Source organism: Brachyhypopomus gauderio, chromosome 4 (assembly GCF_052324685.1).
Source record: "Brachyhypopomus gauderio isolate BG-103 chromosome 4, BGAUD_0.2, whole genome shotgun sequence".
Lineage (NCBI taxonomy): Eukaryota > Metazoa > Chordata > Actinopteri > Gymnotiformes > Hypopomidae > Brachyhypopomus > Brachyhypopomus gauderio.
This window is the reverse complement of record NC_135214.1, coordinates 12,002,292-12,022,370: the sequence shown is the minus strand read 5'-3', so window position 1 is coordinate 12,022,370 and position 20,079 is coordinate 12,002,292. Positions and strand designations below refer to the sequence as shown.

The window sequence follows — 20,079 nt, the reverse complement described above, 5'->3', positions numbered from 1 at the left end:
ATGAAAACATGTGGCCAACTGCTGAAGACCGTTTAGATTACACGTAGCAAGACTGTTCAGTTTTGTACCCTGTTTTTTCCCCCTTGTGTGGATTTTTTTGTATATGTGTATTTTTACACATATGGGACCATGGCTAATTATGTTTACAATTACAGTAATTATACAGTAAATATTTGGGTTAGGCTACAATTTACAGTAATGTCGCTTTTACAGTAAAATATAACCTTTACTGCAAAACTGTTACTGACTCCTTTTTTGTCTAATCTACTCTTTGTGTAGACAGTATGTTGCCAAAAATGCACACATTTGAAAAAAGGTCCAAATGAAGTGGATTACAGTAAAAATTAACTGACTAAGAAAACAACAGATGTTACTGTAAAATGTCTGTTGTTTGCAGGAAGAGAGTAAAATATTACATGTAATACTGTTTCTATATTGCCATCAAATGTTAGTTTTTTGACAGTGGTTGGGCAGTGATTGACTATGTTCATCTCGAATAGGGAATCTGTGCTAGTGTTTGAAAGAATGATTGGATACTGAACAAGGTGTGCTGTGTTTTAACAAAGTTGGTGTATAAAGAGTTTGGCTATTTGTATGAGGTAAATGTGTTGCTGTGTTGCTGAGTTTTGAAAATGTATCTCAAGTATTGGGAAACGCATGTTAGCAGTCGTAAAATACTGTAATCCATCCATGCAGTAAGAACACACACACACACACTAGTAAACACTATGGGGCTATGAGTACACACACGCACACACACAGACACACACACAGACACACACACACACACACACACACACACACACACACACACACACACACACACACACACTATTGAACACTATGAGTTCACACATGCCCAGAGCGGTGGGGCCATTCTCAGATGGGTTATGCGGGGATGAGGACTCGAGTTCTCTTCTTCAGATTTTCATGTCTCACAGGCACCATACCACAGAGAAAGACTCACGGACATTCAGAAAAATACAGAAGTACAAATTACTATGAAGCAGTCACAAAATAAAACCAGCACGTATAGATTCCTTCACCCTTATAACATGTCTCCATCTACTGGTTGATCCTTTCAGATCAGCTGATTTAAAATCCTGACATTCATTTAAAATATTTAGTAAAATTTTACTAAACATTTTTAAACAGACCTGACAATTCTGTGAATCTGCTTCTCTGACTCCTTTCAAATCACTGGCAGGAAAACCCTTAGACACTCATATCAGTCCATTTGAAATGAAATTTGAATCTGGCTTCAAGTGGCTCACAGCCATGGCCAAAATATGCAATTATCCTATAGGATTCTAATATAAAAGTCCTAAGGGATACTTACTGGATTTCCAGTATATTTTGGAATAAATCTTACAGGATTCCTATTGAACATCCAATGAGATCCTATTGGAAATATGATGGGAATCCTGCTAGACATCTTATAGGAAACAAACCCATATCATGTTGATAACACTGATATTATGTTGATTGATTTATATCACATTGATATCATAATGACATTCTTTAGGAATCTTCACAGTCCCTTCACAGAAATGTTCACAGTCCCTTCGCTCAAGGGGGAAACACACCCACACAAGCACACATGCCACACCCTTCACCCGTCACTCACAATCACACTTCACCCCTCCCTCACTCACACACTCTGTTCTGTTTCTCTACATAGTTTGATAGCCTCTACTGGAACCCTGGTGCCCAGATATTGTTGGACCAGTCTCAGCACTGATACAGTAGTACTTTGTGTGGTGTATACAGCTATTAGAGGTGAACTTAGTTAATTTTTTTCAAGGAATGAAGCCAAATAAAACCTACCAATGAAAACCTAGTTTCAAACAGATGTTCTTAATAACTAGAAAAAAGTTAAAAGTGACAGTGCAGATGATAATGTTAGTAAGTTCAGTCATCATTGAGTGCTTTGGTTTCTTTGACCAGTCTTCAAGAGCCCTCCAATGCCGTTGATTTGCCTTGTCATGAAGCCCACCTGAAGCAGGTATTCAGTGTTCTTATAGGCTTGGCTCATGTGTGTTGAGATACATTCAGACTGAGAAGTACTGGGAGGCCCTTAGGATTGTGGTTGAGGTTTATGCCATATTCCATAATGTTACTGTCAGCACCATGAGTCCATAAATCAGTCAGGCTTTGGGTGCCTGTGATTTGGTCTTCTTCATGCCAGACACGCTTGGATTGTTCTCCAATCACTTTCATTTAGAGACTTGTGGGTGTAATTATAGATGGGTACGTCTTGGAAATTTCCCAGCCATACACTTTTCAAGATTTTAACATTTCATGTTTTAAGATCTGCACAAACCTGTGGTGCATGTGCTTGCTAGGACTTGCATCAATAAGATTTGATGAATCGCAAAGAAATAAAAAGCGATCGTTTCCAAACCGGTTCCCACTCATCACTCTTAAGAGGCAGAGGTAAGTCTTTATTGGTTATATTATGCTGCTAAGAATTTAAGAGGCATTTTGCATTCACTCAGGGCACCATTTCTCAAAATGCCGAGTAGTTAAATGTGTGTGTGTGTGAATGTGTGTTTGTGTAAAAAATAATCTATGTTAAGATGTTTGAGCAACCAATCCCTGCTCAAACCGCTGGTTTGGGGAAATTGATTCTGCTCACCACAGTTATGTGGCATGCAAGGGTAGCGTTTTAATTAAGAACCCCGACATCTGATTACACCACCTACATAAAAATGTTTGAAAAATTACAAAAAAATATTTTGTAAAAAAAATATTCAAATATTATGGGCATGCCTGTGTGTGGCTACGTTCGTCCTTGTCCATATATGTACGTCCACGTGTTTCCCATGTTGTGTGTGTGTGTGTGTGTGTGTGTGTGTCTCGTCCTTTCGTAATGTTCTGCAGGTGTTGTTCATTGTCTTCCGTGTACTTAAGTGTGTGCCTCGCTGTCGTTGTTGGTCAGTTGTTGTTTAGAATATGTGACGTGCTTCTTGTGTGTCTGTAACCTGCACTATTAAAAGTTGTTCTGCACTTTGCCTTCGTCTCTGTGTTTGGCTCATTCTGCAGCATCACACACACACACAACCACACACACCCTATGTGATTAAGAAATGGGGGTAACACTGGGGGTAACTGTGAATGGTAGTAACACTGAATGCTTGTTGATAAAGCAGCTCTAACCACTGCCGCATTTGCACAATATGGTGACTGACTGCATTTGCCTTTTTCTTTCTTTTTTCTTGCTACTGTTACTGTTTGCTTCTGGTAGGGCATGTACCAATGTGTTTTTACTTTGAATGTTCTGTGATATAGTCAAGTGTGTGTGTGTGTGTGTGTGTGTGTGTATGTGTGTGTGTGTGTGTGTGTGTGTGTCTTTCAGGGCTGGATTTAATTAGTTTGAATCCCCAGGCAAAAGTCAGAAATGGGTTCCCACCCAAGGGTGTGACAGATGTGTACTAGATATAATCTCTAGAGTACTGAATACCAGTGCTTTTAATTTAGTTTTAAGACAAATGAAATAGGTAATATAACTGTCTCACATGAAGTGCAGTTAGATCCTTAAATGATCATATTCACATCTTCAGATCATATTTACTTAGTTTAGAGTTAGATCCAGACCTTGCATACCTAAATATTTCTTTAACTCTCATATTTGAAATAATATTGGCTAGTTTGAAAATGATTCAATGCAAGTAAATGAAGAGCCATTCAAAACCTCAAAGCACTCTTACTGGTGAGCGGAGCAAACGTCTCTCTAAAAGAGGCGTGGCCATTTAAGGCATGACCATTTAAGGCAGGGTTGGGAACTTTTTTGGCTGAGAGACCTATAAAATCCACATGTTTTAAAATGCATTTACGTGAGAGCCATACAATTTTTTAAAACATTGAATACAACTAAATGCGTTGTATTTTTAAGCAAGACCAACAATTGGTGAGTATAATAAGTCAAAATTTCTTCCTGCTGTTCCACGATGGTTATTTCGATGCAGATGTAGCCTGGTGTGTGTCAATTAGGGATGGGGAGATGTGAATCGGTGATTCGGCACACATGTCTGCGATTCAACTGCACAGGTAGATTCAACGTGCATCGGGTTTCATTTGCGGGCGAATTTACGGTGCATCTCCTCTAGCCTTTTTGTATCGGCAAATACCATGGTTAAATCGGGTGTTTTGTTTTCCAGTGTCTATTCCTTATTCTAACATATTTTCAGAGGCAACATATTTTTATTGATTTCTTTTTTTTTTTTTGAGGCAACATAAATGCACCATCGTGTCCTCAGGTACTGACGCAAGCACGCAGACGTACACAATAGTGATGGGAATTTCGGCTCTTTTTAGGGAGCCGGACCTTTTGGCTCAGCTCCTCATAAAGAGTCGGCTCTTTCGGCTCCCAAATGGCTCCTTATTTGAGGGGGTGGCGAACGTAATTTGTTGATGGGGGGTGGCGAACGTAATTTGTTGACCGGGGGGTGGCGACGAACGTACTTTGTTGACCGGGGGGGGGGGGGGGGTGTCTTAGAGGGGAACCAGCTCTCATCGTTCACTTAAAAGAGCTGACTCTTTGAACCGGTTCGTTCGTGACTGACACATCACTAGTACACAACAAAGATGGAGGGAAACGAGAGCATCAGCAACGACAAAGAGATATTTAATGCACCAAAAAAGACACAAAAATCATATGTGTGGCAATATTTCGGATTTTTTAAGTGAGGTGGTCAACTTGACAAGACGCACGCAATCTGCAAAGAATGCCGTGGGGCTATCAAATACGTTAGTAGCACAACGAACCTGGCGACACACATGAAAAGACGGCACAGTGTGAACATCTCTGCGGCCGCTACCCCCTCGTAAGTCTAGCAGACAATAGTGTTGCAGATCATAATTTTCACTATGCACCTTGTTAATACAGTACTTTTAAAAACTGTTCATCTTATGTTTTAAACATTTTGTATAAATATAGATAACTGAATAATTCAGTTGAATAAATTAATGCTCTGTCTGAATATACTGAATTATGCATTTTTTATATTATGTTTTGGTTTTGCTCTATTGAAAACAACCAGATGCATACATCAATTAAATTGTTCGAGAGTAATGTAGAATTGTGCTACTGAGTTAAGAAAACTGATGGGTTAGGCCAATACATCCTCAAACCTCAACTAACTGTATCGAATGATCACTTATCAAACCGAATAATAAGTCATATCGTTATCAAATCATTTTTGAATCACATCATATCGTGAACAGGAGTGATTTGTATCACATCGTATCGACAAGGGGTTTCAGAGTATCGATATTTGACCGTTTCATCGATGAGATTTTTTAATTGCATAGCCTATTAAACACACTGCAGAACTTGCAAACAGAAATTGTAACTGTATTTCGTTTCACAACAAATAGCTACCTTGCTGAATCGGTCGATTATGTTGCGTTTAAAAATACAAGCCTCTTATAATTCCAGCGGGAAATATGAGAGAACGTGAAGAGATTAAGATTGGGCGTTTTGAAAATACACATCTGTTAAATAAAATGCCCTAGGTGAGATTTTGGTTTGTGCCCCCTGCATCATCAATCATTGGGTTGATTGTATCAATCAATCATCAATCAAATTTTATTTATATAGCGCTTTTTACAACAGTTGTTGTCACAAAGCAGCTTTACAAGTGCCGAGTCCTAGCCCCCAGTGAGCAAGCCAAAGGCGACAGTGGCAAGGAAAAACTCCCTAGTTTTTTGCATGAGGAAGAAACCTTGAGAGGAACCAAGACTCAGGGGGGGAGCCCATCCTCCTCTGGCCGACACCGGTCACCATGACAACAACAACAATATAGACAGAATGTAGACAGAATGTAAAAGATGCAATAATGTCCATTTAGACCGAATATAAAAGATGTAATATCAGTACAGTATTGTTGTCACGGTGACAGCTCCGGACCCCTCCCTGTGGGCGTGTCATGACGTCGTCTGCGTGCCGTTATGTCCATGTTTGTACTTCCGTGGGTGTGGGTTGTTTGTGAGCGTGTTCGTTTGTTACACCTGTGCCTTGTCTCGAGGTCACATGGGTCTGTGTAACTCACCTATTTAATGTGCGTTCGCGCAGTGTCGTGTGCTCGTCTTTGTCTAAGTTTCATGCCAGTGTGAGTGTTACATTGTTGTGCTTGCGCCTCCGCAGTGAAGCTGCGTCTTTATTGTCAAAGTAAAGTTCGTGTTTGCACCTATCTGCTACGTGTCGTGTCCGTTCCTCCGCACGTCACAGAAAGACGAGCCAAAAATAAAGAGGTATGCCTGGATACGCCACCCGGGCGCCTAAAGGGAAGAGAAGGAGCCGTCGCCACCACGGCTCTTCCCCGGTCCGTCACCACGAAGCCCCTGTCTCCGAGCAGGAGATGATGGGGAACCCGTTGTGCGCGTACATGCTCTGCGCGGCTCGGGAAGCGGAGGACACGGAGATGGCAGAACACCTACGTCAATCCGCGGTCCGCATGTGGAGGGACCAGAACCTCGCCGCGTCCCTAGAACCCCCGCACGCGTCTTCTCCCGTGCCAGTGCCCGAGAGCGCAGAGCAGGGAGAGGATAGCGCACTGCTCTCGGTCTTCCCCGAGGAAGAAGAGACCGATGAGCCGTTTTGGGTGGGCATGGGCGCCTTTTCCCTCACCCCTCCCGAGGAGGAGGAGTCCTATCCCCCCTCAATGTGTTCGAAGAGCACGGTTGATTACGGAGGTGAGGAGGACAGTCTCCCACCGTCGGAGGGCGAGACGGAGGGGACGGACTCCGAGGAGGAGGAGTATTCCCCGTCAGTGTGCTCACGGAGCACGGTCTGCTACGGGGAGGAAGACGTCAGTGCTCCGCCATCTGAGAGTGAGGCGACAGAGGTGGACTCGGAGGCAGAGGGGTACTCCCCGTCGGTTTGCTCGGAGAGCACCGTTCGCTACGGAGGGGATGACGTCAGTCCCCTTCCCTCCGACTACGGCGAGGAGAGCGAGGGGGAGAGCCCTCCGTCGGTGTGTTCGCTCCCGACAGTATACAAGGGAGGCGGGAGCGGACCGGACAGTTCGATCGCATCGGAGAGTGGGGATTCCTGCGAGGAGGAGCCCATGGAACACTCCCGATGCGAGACCCCCGCTCGGTCCATGGACTGGAGCGTGGCCGAGGAGGAGGAGCCGGAGATGGACACCACCCCCGATACCGGCTCCAGAGGGGGCTGGCCTGGCAACGGAGGGGGCCGCGGACCCAGGGGGTGGGTCGCCGCGAGCCCCGCCGGTTTCGCTGCATCCAAACGGGCCGCAAGCCGCGCTGCACCTCGCGCGTTCGCCCGAAACACGGCCCCCAAGCGGTCGGACAGTCACGCTGCACCTCGAGCGCCCGCCAGAGGGACCGCCCCCAAGCGGTCGGCCAGTCACGCTGCACCTCGAGCGCCCGCCAGAGGTACTGCCCCCAAGCGGTCGGACAGTCACGCTGCACCCCGAGCGCCCGCCAGAGGGACTGCCCCAAAGCGGTCGACCAGTCGCGCTCCACCCAGCGCGTCCGCTGGCCGTGCGGCACCTGGCGGCGAGCAGGCGCAACAGGCGGGAGGAGCACCGCCTGCTGCAGCGTCTCCAGCCCCCGGAGCCTTCGCGACGCTACCGGCGTTGCCTCAGGCGGGAAGCCTGGCTTCGGGGCTGAATGTTTGTGTTCCGGTGTTTCTGTCTGTCCCCTTGTGTCTCCCTAACCCACTGTTCCCTTTTGTGCCATTGGTGTTTCATGTTCCAGTGTGTGTGTTTGTCAGCGTGCCATTGTTTAATGTTTTCTCCCCTGTCTTCCCAGGGAGGGTGTGCTAGAGCTGTTCGCGGCGGTTCCCGCCGTCGGGGGTGACGGCTCTCGGAGGCTCACGATCCCGGCGGCTCCGGACCTGCCCCGTCGGTGTTGGTTCGGGGCTTCCCGGCTACGCGGGACGCTCCGGGAGTAGCGAGCCCCTGGCGGAGGGTTCTGTCACGGTGACAGCTCCGGACCCTTCCCTGTGGGCGTGTCATGACGTCGTCTGCGTGCCGTTATGTCCATGTTTGTACTTCCGTGGGTGTGGGTTGTTTGTGAGCGTGTTCGTTTGTTACACCTGTGCCTTGTCTCGAGGTCACATGGGTCTGTGTAACTCACCTATTTAATGTGCGTTCGCGCAGTGTCGTGTGCTCGTCTTTGTCTAAGTTTCATGCCAGTGTGAGTGTTACATTGTTGTGCTTGCGCCTCCGCAGTGAAGCTGCGTCTTTATTGTCAAAGTAAAGTTCGTGTTTGCACCTATCTGCTACGTGTCGTGTCCGTTCCTCCGCACGTCACAATTGTATCAGTATTAAAGAAAAAAAAAGGAAATGAATTATAAATATTACCATATAAGTAGAAATAAATATAAAGGTGTTGCACAAAAAATATTTTAAAACTATTTTACATAAGGTAGTACAGAGAACAACATTGAAATATTATTAATAAATAAAAAAACTACCAAAAAAACTACCACCAGTGCAAATCAGTGCAATTTTCCTACTGCAACATTGTTATTATTTCAAACGTGCATCTGAAATTAACAGAGGAGTTTTTTAATATATATTTATTTTTAAAACTTACTAGAGCTAAGCTAATAATAGCACCTACTAGGATTGGGCAATATGATGACGGTGTTGTAAAATTGTGGCAGTATATTAACCACGTGATGTGACGCAACGTGCCAAATCTTGTCTTGGCATCTTGTCTTTTCAAATTTCTTTAATGAGTTTAGGGAAGGGGGTAACTGACACTATCACTCGCTAGCTAGTAACTACCTTTCTGAAGAGAACTTTTACAGTACAACATACAGTAGGGTTTTTCTGACTTTCTTCCTCCTCTTTTCTCCTTTTTCTGCCCTGGGCAGACTTCTGCCTTTCTGACATCTTTACGGGGAGATGTCACTCACTCTGTGGGGTTGTCTTTTTTCCCACAGAGAAACAGTAACGAGATTGCTCTGTGTCTAATCTTATATTTTGTTGTCTTCTTTCTAGGTGTCAGCACTGGCAACTGTTTATGGCAGTGCTTGAGCTCGAGTAGTTTGGACTTAAACCTGTTTATACTAGATAGAGATGCATATTCTGACTAAACACTTAGCACTTTTGTAAGTCGTTCTGGATAAGAGCGTCTGCTAAATGCCGTAAATGTATAAATACATATTTGTATAAATATGTAACTTAATAAACTTAATAAAGCTATAAGGTGCTGTAAATAGTGAAAATGGACCTCAAAAGTACTTGAAATCCACCTTGTTATGGTGTATACCTGCAAACATGACTTCGTTCATTCCGCTGAATTAGTCACTCCAGGTGTAGTTTCGCCCTGGTCTAAGGTGTGAATTAAGGGGCGGATACTGCACTGACTAAAACAGATAAATTAGGACAACTCCGCTACAGATGCTATGCAGTAAATTTCTACACTTTTTGATTCATCTACTTTCCTCCATAGACACTGAATCTCTAACCCAGCTAAGTCTCAATTTATTCTGCAATTTTATTTCCCTGCTAGTATTCATAAAGCTTGTTTTTATTCCACAATGTGTCTGCCAATTCCTGTGCATGTATCTCACAGAGCTCATAGATACCATCATAGACATCGCAACACCAGGAACCTAACTTACCCACAATGTTCACCACAAACTCCAATCACAGTGACTGGAGGACTCTGGAATTGCCAATCTGCTGTCCAGAAGGCTGACTTCATCTCAGCTCTTGCATCCCTCCACTCGCTACACTTCTTGGCTCTGACCGAAACCTGGATCACTCCAGAGAACTCTGTAACTCCGGCTGCTCTGTCCTCTGCCTTCTCATTCTCCCATTCCCCACAATGCCTTGGAAGGGGAGGTGGCACAGGTCTACTTTTATCTCCAGAGTGACGTTTCACCCAACTCTCCTTTTCAGCTCTTTCAATTTCTTCCTTTGAGTTCCATGCTATCACTGTGTCCTACCCCACTATTCTTCACATCATTGTGATTTATCTCCCTCCAGGTTCCCTTGAGAACTTCATTGACGAACTTGATACCCTCCTTAGTCAATTCACCATTGAAGCAAACCCGCTCATTCTCCTTGGAGACTTCAACCTTCCATCCGACAAACTTAAATCATCTTGCATCCTTCCATTGCTGTCGTCATTTGACCTCACCATCAACCCATCCACTGCAACTCATAGAGCAGGCCACATTCTGGACCTGGTCTTTACACGTGACACCAGAACATCGGACATCACAGTCACCCCACTCCTCCTGTCAGACCATCACTTTATCCTTTTCTTTCCCCCTCCCTGCCATCTCCACTCACACTTCCCCTGTACATTCTTCTTACTTTCACCCAAGTTTGCGCTCCATCAATCCCTCAACCCCACTATTTTGTCCTCCATTCCTCATCAGAATTGTCTGTCTTCTCTCTCGCTGGACACAATTACTGATACTTTCCTCTCTATGCTCTCTTCATCCATAAATCTTCTGTGTTCTCCCTCCCCCAGGCTTAAGAGATCTGTTCCATCCACCCCCTGGCTAACTGAAGTGCTTCACAGCCACAGGAGAGATCTAAGAACTGCAGAGAGGAGGTGGAAGAGTAGTCGCCTACATTCAGACCTCCGCTCATATCAATCTCTCCTTTCAAAGTTCTCACTAGAAGTCACATCAGCAAAGACGGCCTGCTACAGAAAGAAATTTGAATCATCTGCATCCAACCCACGCAAGCTATTCAGTATTTTTTCTTCACTCCTTAACCCTCCCTCACCCCTCCTCCATCCTCTCTCACTCCTGAGGATTTTGTCATCTTCTTTGAAGAGAAGATTGCAGCAGTCCGTCAGTCCTTCTCCCCAGCTCCCACCCTTCCTACTAGTACCCCTAACCCAACACTCAACTCCTTGGCTTCTTTCTCCCCTCTCTCCTCAGACAAGATACATCAACTTCTGACTTCTAGCAATCTTACTACATGCCCACTGGACCCAATTCCTTCCACTCTTTTCCAGAATATGTCAAGAGAACTCCTTCCGTTCATCTCGGCAATCATCAACAACTCCTTAGTTTTGGGTCATGTGCCTACCATGTTCAAGATGGCAAGGGTGGTATCAATCCTGAAAAAAGCAACACTTGACACCTCTGACATGAACAACTACAGACCTGTATCACTTCTTTCTTTTCTATCAAAAACTCTGTAGCGAGCAGTCTATGACCAATTATCTCTCTCCATGTTCCTATCAGGTAACATGGAGAGGATCTACATCCAATCCATGTAAACTTTCCACTGGAGTCCCCCAAGGCTCGGTCCTAGGCCCTCTTCTCTTCTCTTTATATACTTGTTCCCTTGGTGACATTATTTTGTCTCATGGTTTCTATTATCATTGCTATGCTGATGACACCCAGCTAATTCTTTCCTTCCCTCATTCTGACACCCAGGTCTCTAGGCGTATCTCGGCATGCTTGACAGATATTGCTTCATGGATGACTACTCACCACTTGAAGCTCAACCCTAGCAAAACTGAGCTTTTGTACATTCCAGGAACCCCAAACCCACACAACAACCTCACAGTTTCCTTTGAGAACATCTTGTTAACACCATCAGAAACTGCTCGAAGCCTGGGTGTAACGTTGGACAACGAGTTGTCCTTCTCAACACATGTTTCAAAGCTGACCAGATCCTGCAGATTTTTCCTCTGCAACATACGGAGAATACGACCCTTCCTTTCACAGGAAGCTACTCAAGTGCTTGTGCAGTCTCTAGTAATCTCTAAGCTGTACTACTGTAATTCCCTACTTGCAGGTCTTCCTCTACGGGTCATCAGACCTCTACAACTAATTCAGAATGCTGCAGCACGACTGGTCTTCACTCTACCCAAGTTCTCACATGTGACTCCTCTACTACGCTCTCTTCACTGGCTTCCAATAGCGGCACGCATCAGATATAAAACCTTGATCCTTGCTTACAAAGCCAAAAATGGACTGGCCCCTCCCTACATGATGTCCATGGTAAAAAGCCGATCTGTACAGCGAACACTTAGAACCTCAAGCTTGGCTCGACTTGAAACTCCATGCTTAAAGTCTCATGGAAGACAAAGCTCCAGACTATTCTCCGTCCTGGCTCCAAGATGGTGGAACGATCTTCCATTAGCCAGTCCCACCAGGATTTCGCGGGCCTTTTTTGTGATTGTTGTGGGCTAAAATGTTTGATGTTGCGGGTGTTTTTCAAAAAAATTGCGATGGAAGTTGCGGTGTGTTTTTGCTTTTTTGTGAGTACATTACAATAGGGAGTAAATGTTGTATGGTTTCCTCTATTTAGTAGTCCATTTTAATTATCTATTTACCTATTTATTCAGGGTTGCCAACTTTTCAAGATCGCTTGAAGTGAGATTTGAACCTGGGGGGAGGGAGGGGTGGGGTTAGCGAACGTAAGTTGTTACCGGGCGGCCTGTAAAATGGACACAAATTAAGTATTATATCGAGATCGATCGCCAGTGGTTGGCACCAGAGCGAACTAGTAACTCATAGATATGGATCAGAGATAAATAAACTTTATCTCTGACTTTAAACTTAATCTCAGATCAAAGTTTAAACTTATAAACTTTATCTCAGACCCTCGCCGCTTGCGTGAGCTGCAGTGACTTCGCGGGCTACCGTTGCATTGTGGGGAATGTAGTGTTTGTGCGTGCAAAACACCATTGGGCGGCTGTGGCCTGCGGGCCGGTTCTAATCAGGGCCGGCGCCACGGGGGGGCGAATGGGGGCGTCGCCCCCTCAGGCGAGGTGTCCCGCCCCCTCAATGTAAAAAATAAGATCCATTTATTTTACAACAATCGCTACATGGTGCCGCTCGACAATCGTTACACGCAACCCCCCCCCCCCGCTCAACAACAACTTACGTTCGCCCCCCCGAAATTTTCTGACGCCCCCTCACTGTATATGTTCTGGCGCCGGCCCTGGTTCTAATAGTAATTAAATATCATCCAGGGGGCCATAGATAATCAATTCGTGGGACGGATCTGGACAGTTTATCCCCGCTTTCATGTAGTGTACCGGGATACTGCTTTTCCGTTATTTTCGTCGCTCATGCTGCTTTCAGTCTGCTCCTCTTGAACGTATATACGGAGGTAAGGCGGGAGTTTGTCGACGTCACATCAAGACGACATCAGTGATTGGTCAAATTTGCGGGAAAGTTGTGGTGATTGGCTGAAGTTGCAACATCGCCCTGAATTCGCGGGGTTTGCTTGAAGTTGCGTTGAAGTTGCAAATCGCAACATCGCGACTTTCTAGAGGGTCTGATTAGCTGCTAGAACTGCAGAGTCTATTACTATCTTCAAGCGTAGACTGAAGACTAGGGGTGACCTGCAGTAGTCGCTGATTCGACTATAGTCGACTATACCCCCTAGTCGACTATGAACGTCATAGTCGATTGTACCATTCTAATTGCATGAGGGTGCCCAAGGATGCAGCTAAGCATTAGTTGTTGCATGAAATATCTTTGTTTTCGTTATATATAACCTTTTGTCAAAAAAATCATCCTAATTTCTGTTAATAAATATTTAAAAATGATGTTTGCGCATTAACAATAGGCATCTTCCTTACTACACATTAATAAATCACACCCTGCTGTTGCACAATCCAAACGAGCGGAACTGAACACGCTACAGAATACCCGCAGCATCTGCCGAGATTATAATGGCTACTAAAAACTTCAAAAGTATTTTGAAAAACATAAAGATGAATCAAACAAAGTAAAGTGCAAGTGCAAGTTATGTCATCAACGTCTTTCATTTCGCACGACAACAACCAACATGGCATACCATTTAAAACGCGTAAGGCGAAAAAAAACGTTTGTCGTTTTAGTCGTGTCGTATCGTCTCGTCGCGGTGCGTCTCGGCAAGTAGGCCTATAAACATTTTTTGTTGTTGTTTGCTTTTAAATCCCATTACTTGAACCTTTGCTTGTATTTTTTTTTTTTTTTTTTGCTGTTGTGGGGCAATTTTTTATATTTTCAGGCAGGCATATTTTATTTAAAATATTTTTGACATTTTGCACAGTGCCTGTCTGACAGTTCGATATGCGCAATGCGCACTGACGGTTAATGTTCTCTAACGTTTCATAAAAAAATAAATAAGTAAATAAATAAAAGCTGAATAAAGCCAACCTACCGTGTTTATTCATTTATCTGACTGTTTTAGGTTTTTACTTTGAAGAGGAAAAAAGTCCTGAATGAGAACGGGATCCCGTTTAAGGTGCTCTAAATAAAAAATAATAATAAACCCGATTCGACTATTAGTCGACTAAAGGGAAAAGCTGACGAATCAGATTCGACTATGAAAATCCTTAGTTGAATACACCCCTACTGAAGACTCACCTGTTTGTTGAGTTCTTACCAGAGCACTAATTCAGCTGATACCACTTGCCGTTGTTCTTAAATTGTATGTCTGTTTATGGTTTTGTGTTTCTAGGCAAATGTCTAACTTGCAAAACACTAGGTAATGATACTGACTACTGTAGTTTAGTAGTAGTCTGACTCAATGGTGTCTTGAATTCTGGCCTATTTGTACTATTTCCTAGGATGTATTCTGTGATCAGAAGCAAAGCACTTTGTAAGTCGCTCTGGATAAGAGCGTCTGCTAAATGCCGTAAATGTAAATGTAAGTGTAAGTGCGGGGCCAGCGCGCATGGGCGGAGCCACCACGATTGCATCATTTTTGACGTGCGGACCCTCGCGCCAGTCGCAACACGTCAAATTTAAACCTAGAGACCGTTCAGCAAATGAGCAGCGCAGGAAAATGTTCTTTAGTAAATTTTTGTTTTAGTGTTTCTAATTGTTTTTTATGTTTGAAGTGTAGGCCCAGTTTGGCCCTAAAACCGATTATTTATTTATTATATAACTTTATTTATTTACAATTATTTTAAAACAATTTCATTGTTTAACCATTGCTATTAAAATATGCTTGTCAATTTTAATACTTATGAAATATTTTTTCTCATTTTAGTGTTTGAATTAGGCCTACATTTAGTGCAAGGATAGCAAAACGTGCATAATTGTTCACCATTGATATTAATATCAAGGTTGTCTAATAGTTCACCCAGTAGCGTCTCCTGCCTTCGTTAAAGGTTTTTTTTTTTTTTTTGAACGGCTCTTTAAAAGGAATGGAGCCAAAGGATCCGGCTCCATTCAAAGAGTTCACTAACTGACAACCAGCCAGGAAAACAAAGAAAGCAAATCTAAAAAAAAAAAAAAAAGAGGAGTGTCCAGTTTTAAATATAAGGAGCTTTTTAACTTTTTAGTACTGATTCAAGTAAAGCTAAACGAAGACGCTAACACTTACTGTGACTTTTTTTTCTTTTTCAGACACGGACTCATTCACCTACTCACGTGGACAATAGGTGAGCTTAAACCATAAAAAACGGCTCCCCCTTCTGGGCGGTTCTGAAACAACCGGGTCCAACAGTACACGAGGTGTACTCCTGCTGGGTCATAGTGCCCCTATTCATACTAAATGCTAGTGTTCTTGTTATCAGCGTTATTTTGTGACAATAGCTCAGGTTATTAACATACCTTTAGTGTGATAATTAACGGTGCCTGGGTTTCTGCAGATACTAGTACACTGATGGTCCTCATGACTGTAAATGGTTGGATGTGAAGATCATTTAACTAGTTATGCTTTATAATATAACTAAATGATCACATTCGCGCTGGTTTAAAAACCAAAAAATAAAAATAAAAATATTTAAAACATCTGTGGAGCATGTGCACCTGTTTAGCTGATTGGTTCATTTTGTTTTCCCAGCCATGCTTGTGAAGATGTGTGTCATGGTTAGCTCCACCCCCTTTGTCAATCTGTCTTTGTTCGTGTTTTGGTTTCCCTATGTGTTCCCTGGCCTCGCCCATGTCATTTGTAACCCCGCCCCCTGATCATCATTCACACCTGTCTTGGGTTCCTCATTTAGTCTTGTGTATTTAAGTCCTGTGTTTGGTCTCTTGTGTTATTGGTTATTGTAAGTACTGTGTGTTCTCTGTATAGCTGGTAGTTTTGCTATTTTATGTCTTTATTGCTCTTTAGCTTGTATGTCTTCCCAGTTTGTTGTCTTAGTGTTTTCGCTCAGTGTTAGTGTTCTTGGTTAATGTTTGGTTGTGCTAGTTCTTTGTCAGTATACTGTGTGTGTAACTTGTTAGTTTTGTTAATAAATCTATCTCTTCACCGTCTGCACCTGCGTCCAGCCTCCCACAACTCCGCACTACAATGTGTGTGTTTTTAGCAGCGTATATTTAAGTATTTAATGTTTATGTATAAACATTAGAGACACGTGGATCAGGCTTTAATGTGTCTCTGTTTAGGAAACATGGCAGCTACCCTCAACAGCTTGATGGACAGTAACCCCAGATACTTGGAGGCATTTGATGAATGTTTGAAGAACTCCACTGAACACCAGTGTATGATCACTTTCATTCAGGGTCCTCTACAAGACGCACTGACCAGGTATTTTCTCGTGTGTACACAGGTACCTTTGTTCCTTCATAAAATTTAAATGTGTGAACTGTTTTGTTTGTAAATTCTCAAGTCCTTTCTCTCTCTCTCTTCCCCTACTGCAGTATCGGAGAGGGCAAAACTTCTCTCAATGTGATGGGGGTGGGAAGTGGTTTAGGTATAACTCTTCATATCTGCATCAACTCCATTATAACTGCATTATGCAGTTATGCACATTCTGATGGCGTGTTGCACACCTCATTCTATCACCAGGTCAAATCGACCTGGAAATCATCCGCCAGCTCCGTTTACTCCACCCTAAGGCCAAAGTGGACAATGAGGTGGTGGAGCCCAGCAGTGACATGCTGGATAAGTATAAAGGTGCAGACTGACATGCTGGATCATTGACCATCTGCGCTCTGTTCTAGCTCATCAAATTCATCTGACATTCATTTTACCTGCCAGTTAACTTTTATTAGAATTTGTATTAGTATAGTCATGTTCACAACTCTACAGTATAACAAATTGCATTAATGTGCAATGAAGCCAAAATTGAGCTATATGAACTCCACCCTACAGCAAACTACTGTATAGCATTGTGTATCAGATATAATGTAAGATATAATAAAATCCAATAAGATGGAACACTGAAAACCAGATTAACGCAGCATGCTAGCAAAAGTACATAAACTCTCTGTACAATACGTTGGATAGTGGGAATGTGTTGACTTGCAGTATTTCAACAGAATAATCTGCTGTATTTTAGATTTGGTGTCAAAGACATCAGACCTTGATCACGTTACCTTCACCTGGAATAACATGAAAACATCTGAGTTTGAGAAGGCTTGGAAAGAGAGGAACCCTGATAAAAAGATGGATTTCATCCACATGATTCAGGTTCAAATCAGTTGTGGAGTAGTGCTCCAGTGGTCTTACCACCACAGTTCAGTAATGTTTCAGTAACCTGAACCCCCTGAAATTGTTTCCACTGACGTCCAAAGCTGCATTCACACTGTTCCACAGATGCTGTACTACGTGGAGGATTCAGACGCCACGCTTTTGTTCTTCAGGAGTCTGTTGAGGAAGAATGGCAAACTCCTCATCATTTTGCTCCCAGGTACACAAAGCCATCCTGTTAAGATACTGCTGAGTGTAGTTTAGTGTAACAGGGAATAACAATTAAACAAAAATAATTCCTGGACAGGTTTAATACCTGCATTGGTTGAATTCCAGCACTGGTTTCATCATGTGGTGTGAGCTTGTTTGACCACACTCTTGATCACACTGTGGGAGGCTCCTAGACACATTTAATTCTCACCTGCAGTGCTGGGAACCTGCCAACCAGTCCACCCTCATTAACACCGACTGGTTACTAATTGGAGCCCAAGTTCAAGTCTTATGTAGAGAAACCAGGACACCATGGCAGTGTCCACAGAACTGGAGCTGGACACTGCTTTCAGAACCGAGGCACTGTAGAGGTAGAAGGAGCAGATGTCGGTTGCTGATGTGTTAAGAACCTCTCTACCTTACTGCTCCCCCTGCAGGAGACACTTTTGATACAATGCTGTGGGAAACCTATGGGGCCCATTTCTGCAAAAGTGGCATGAATCAGTTCCTTACCGCTAAAGATGTGAAGAACTTCATGGACACCAAAGGGATCTCCTACCAGAGTTACAGCCTGCCCTCGTACATGGATGTCACCAGCTGTTTCATTCCTGGGGATGTGAAGGGCGAGTTGCTATTGGACAGCATGACCGAAGTGCAGAACTTCAGTAAGAACGCCTCTCCAGAACTGATGGAAGGAGTGCTGAAGCTGCTCAGGGACTACATCAAGCAGGAGGATGGCAAAAGCATGCTCGACACTAGCATAGAGGCCTTACTCATAGACCCATAGCTTGATCAACACTAGCATAGCGTAGAAGTCTTATTCATTGACCCATAGCTTGCATAGTTCACATTGGTTCAAAAAACACTAACAACTCCAATCCCTAACATGCCTCACACTCAGACAGCAAATACCTCAGACATGCCATTTTCACACCTACCCTGTTAACACACCACACCTGTAATCTTAACCTGCTTTCTTGTTCTCTGAATAAAGACTTTTAAACTTGCACTTCCCCTGTGATTAATACATGTGACAGGTAAATGTGCAAAATACTTACCCAAGCTGCATGCTCATTTTGATTGGTTACATTAGATCATGGATAATAGGAGCACATGTAGCAATGGGTAGGATCGGCTATTAAAATGTTTGTCTACTCATGTTCGGTGTGTTAGTTACATTCTATATGTGTATAACTGATGTTGCCAGTGTCCACCCTCTCAGAGAGATAGTGTACTGTGGTCTTATCAGCTGGGTGCATCTAACATTGATGTTCTGTGTGAATATTCTCACATACAGAGCATTCTTACTGAACTCAAACACTTTCATTCAACTTTATAATAATTTGGACAATGTCTTGTTGAGTAAGTATTGTGCCTGACATTGTGTAGAGTGCATTACAGTAAGACAAAAATAAACTCTTGGAGACATCAGAAGGCAATACATTCTGTTAACATCACTACACATACAAATGAATGTTAAATAGAAACAATTGCAAATGAATAGTTTTCAACTGCAATTAAGACGTCATGCTACTTCAGGTGTGTTCAGGATGCCAGGTAGTGCATGTTCAGGTTAGGTGAGTCCACACAGTCCAACATGGGAATATCCAGATGTTATATAGTTAGTGTGCATTGATTTAACCAAAGGCCTAGATAAACAGGTGGGATGTTGCCTGGTTTTAAAGATCGACACACTATGTTGGCTCTGCCCCCTCAGGTAGTTCCATATTTCTGGGTTTTAATAGGGAGCCTATTTGTAGTATAGGCTGTGCAGGCTGTGCTGAACTGTGAGCTCTCTTAAGAGCAAGATCACCTTGAGGTTAATAACAATATTCTGTAGTCAATCACCACTTGGAATGACTGTTCAAATGGTTTGGGTTTTGTTCAACTTTTAGACCTGCATTTCCTGTCCTCTAGAGTGAGTTAGGAGTTGCCTTCCTAGATGCAGTCTGTCAGAATTATTCTGCAATTATTGTTTGTGTGTGTGTGTGTGTGTGTGTGTGTGTTTACATGAGCTTCCTATACCTTATACCACTATCTACTGGCTGTTCAGCTTAAATTCCTGAGACATAAACATTAATAATTTAGTTAAATGACTTTTCTATCAATAGGTAAATGCTTTGTATAACTATTTCACTTAAAACTCGGGACGGCAGGACAGGATGATGCAGACCTCTGATCCTTCACAAACCACGTGAGCAGGAGTGGATTAGTGGAGAAGGCTCCTGATACACAGAGCTTCTCAGCTTTGGCTCGGCCCACAGCACAGAGAAGCAAGTCTGTCCAGGGACACGCACCCCTGTGGGTTTTTGGAGAAACTATGCAGGTTAGGGAAACGTTCCCATATAGCACACAGAGTTCCCATAGTTTGCGTGTCCTCCAGAGTGGTTACTGTAAGGGTTGGCCGCGGCGCCATACCACCACCGTCCACCAGAGTTAAACCAACGTCCACCGTCCACCAACGGGTTAAATCGAGCCAAACGAGCTACACTGGTCTCGGGATGTTTTTTCTCTTCCACTAAAAGCTGTTGCCTTTTAATCTAATGAA

At 43.5% G+C, this 20,079-nt stretch overlaps 1 protein-coding gene across 9 annotated transcripts; it reads left to right on the top strand.

Moving 5' to 3' along the window:
• Positions 1-2,313: 2,313 nt before the first annotated feature.
• LOC143512203 (histamine N-methyltransferase-like) lies at positions 2,314-18,540 on the top strand. Of its 9 annotated transcripts, none has more exons than XM_077002234.1 (8): positions 2,314-2,436; positions 15,308-15,342; positions 16,295-16,436; positions 16,550-16,602; positions 16,698-16,805; positions 17,191-17,321; positions 17,448-17,541; positions 17,969-18,540. In XM_077002234.1, the coding sequence occupies exons 1-8, from the start codon at positions 2,333-2,335 to the stop codon at positions 18,316-18,318; spliced, it is 1,017 nt and encodes a 338-aa protein (XP_076858349.1). In that variant the 5' UTR covers positions 2,314-2,332; the 3' UTR covers positions 18,319-18,540. The 9 variants fall into 9 exon arrangements, 6 of the variants coding, with proteins under 6 accessions (XP_076858349.1, XP_076858352.1, XP_076858350.1 ...); XM_077002237.1 differs by lacking the exon at positions 2,314-2,436 and adding an exon at positions 4,013-4,050; XM_077002235.1 differs by lacking the exon at positions 2,314-2,436 and adding an exon at positions 4,765-4,826.
• Positions 18,541-20,079: the final 1,539 nt, after the last annotated feature.

Coding starts and splice junctions, on each gene's coding strand:
- LOC143512203 (XM_077002234.1), top strand. CDS start 2,333: ATGTGCTTGCTAGGACTTGCATCAATAAGATTTGATGAATCGCAAAGA. Junction 2,437..15,307: donor ATCACTCTTAAGAGGCAGAG/GTAAGTCTTTAT, acceptor TTTCTTTTTCAG/ACACGGACTCATTCACCTAC. Junction 15,343..16,294: donor CCTACTCACGTGGACAATAG/GTGAGCTTAAAC, acceptor GTCTCTGTTTAG/GAAACATGGCAGCTACCCTC.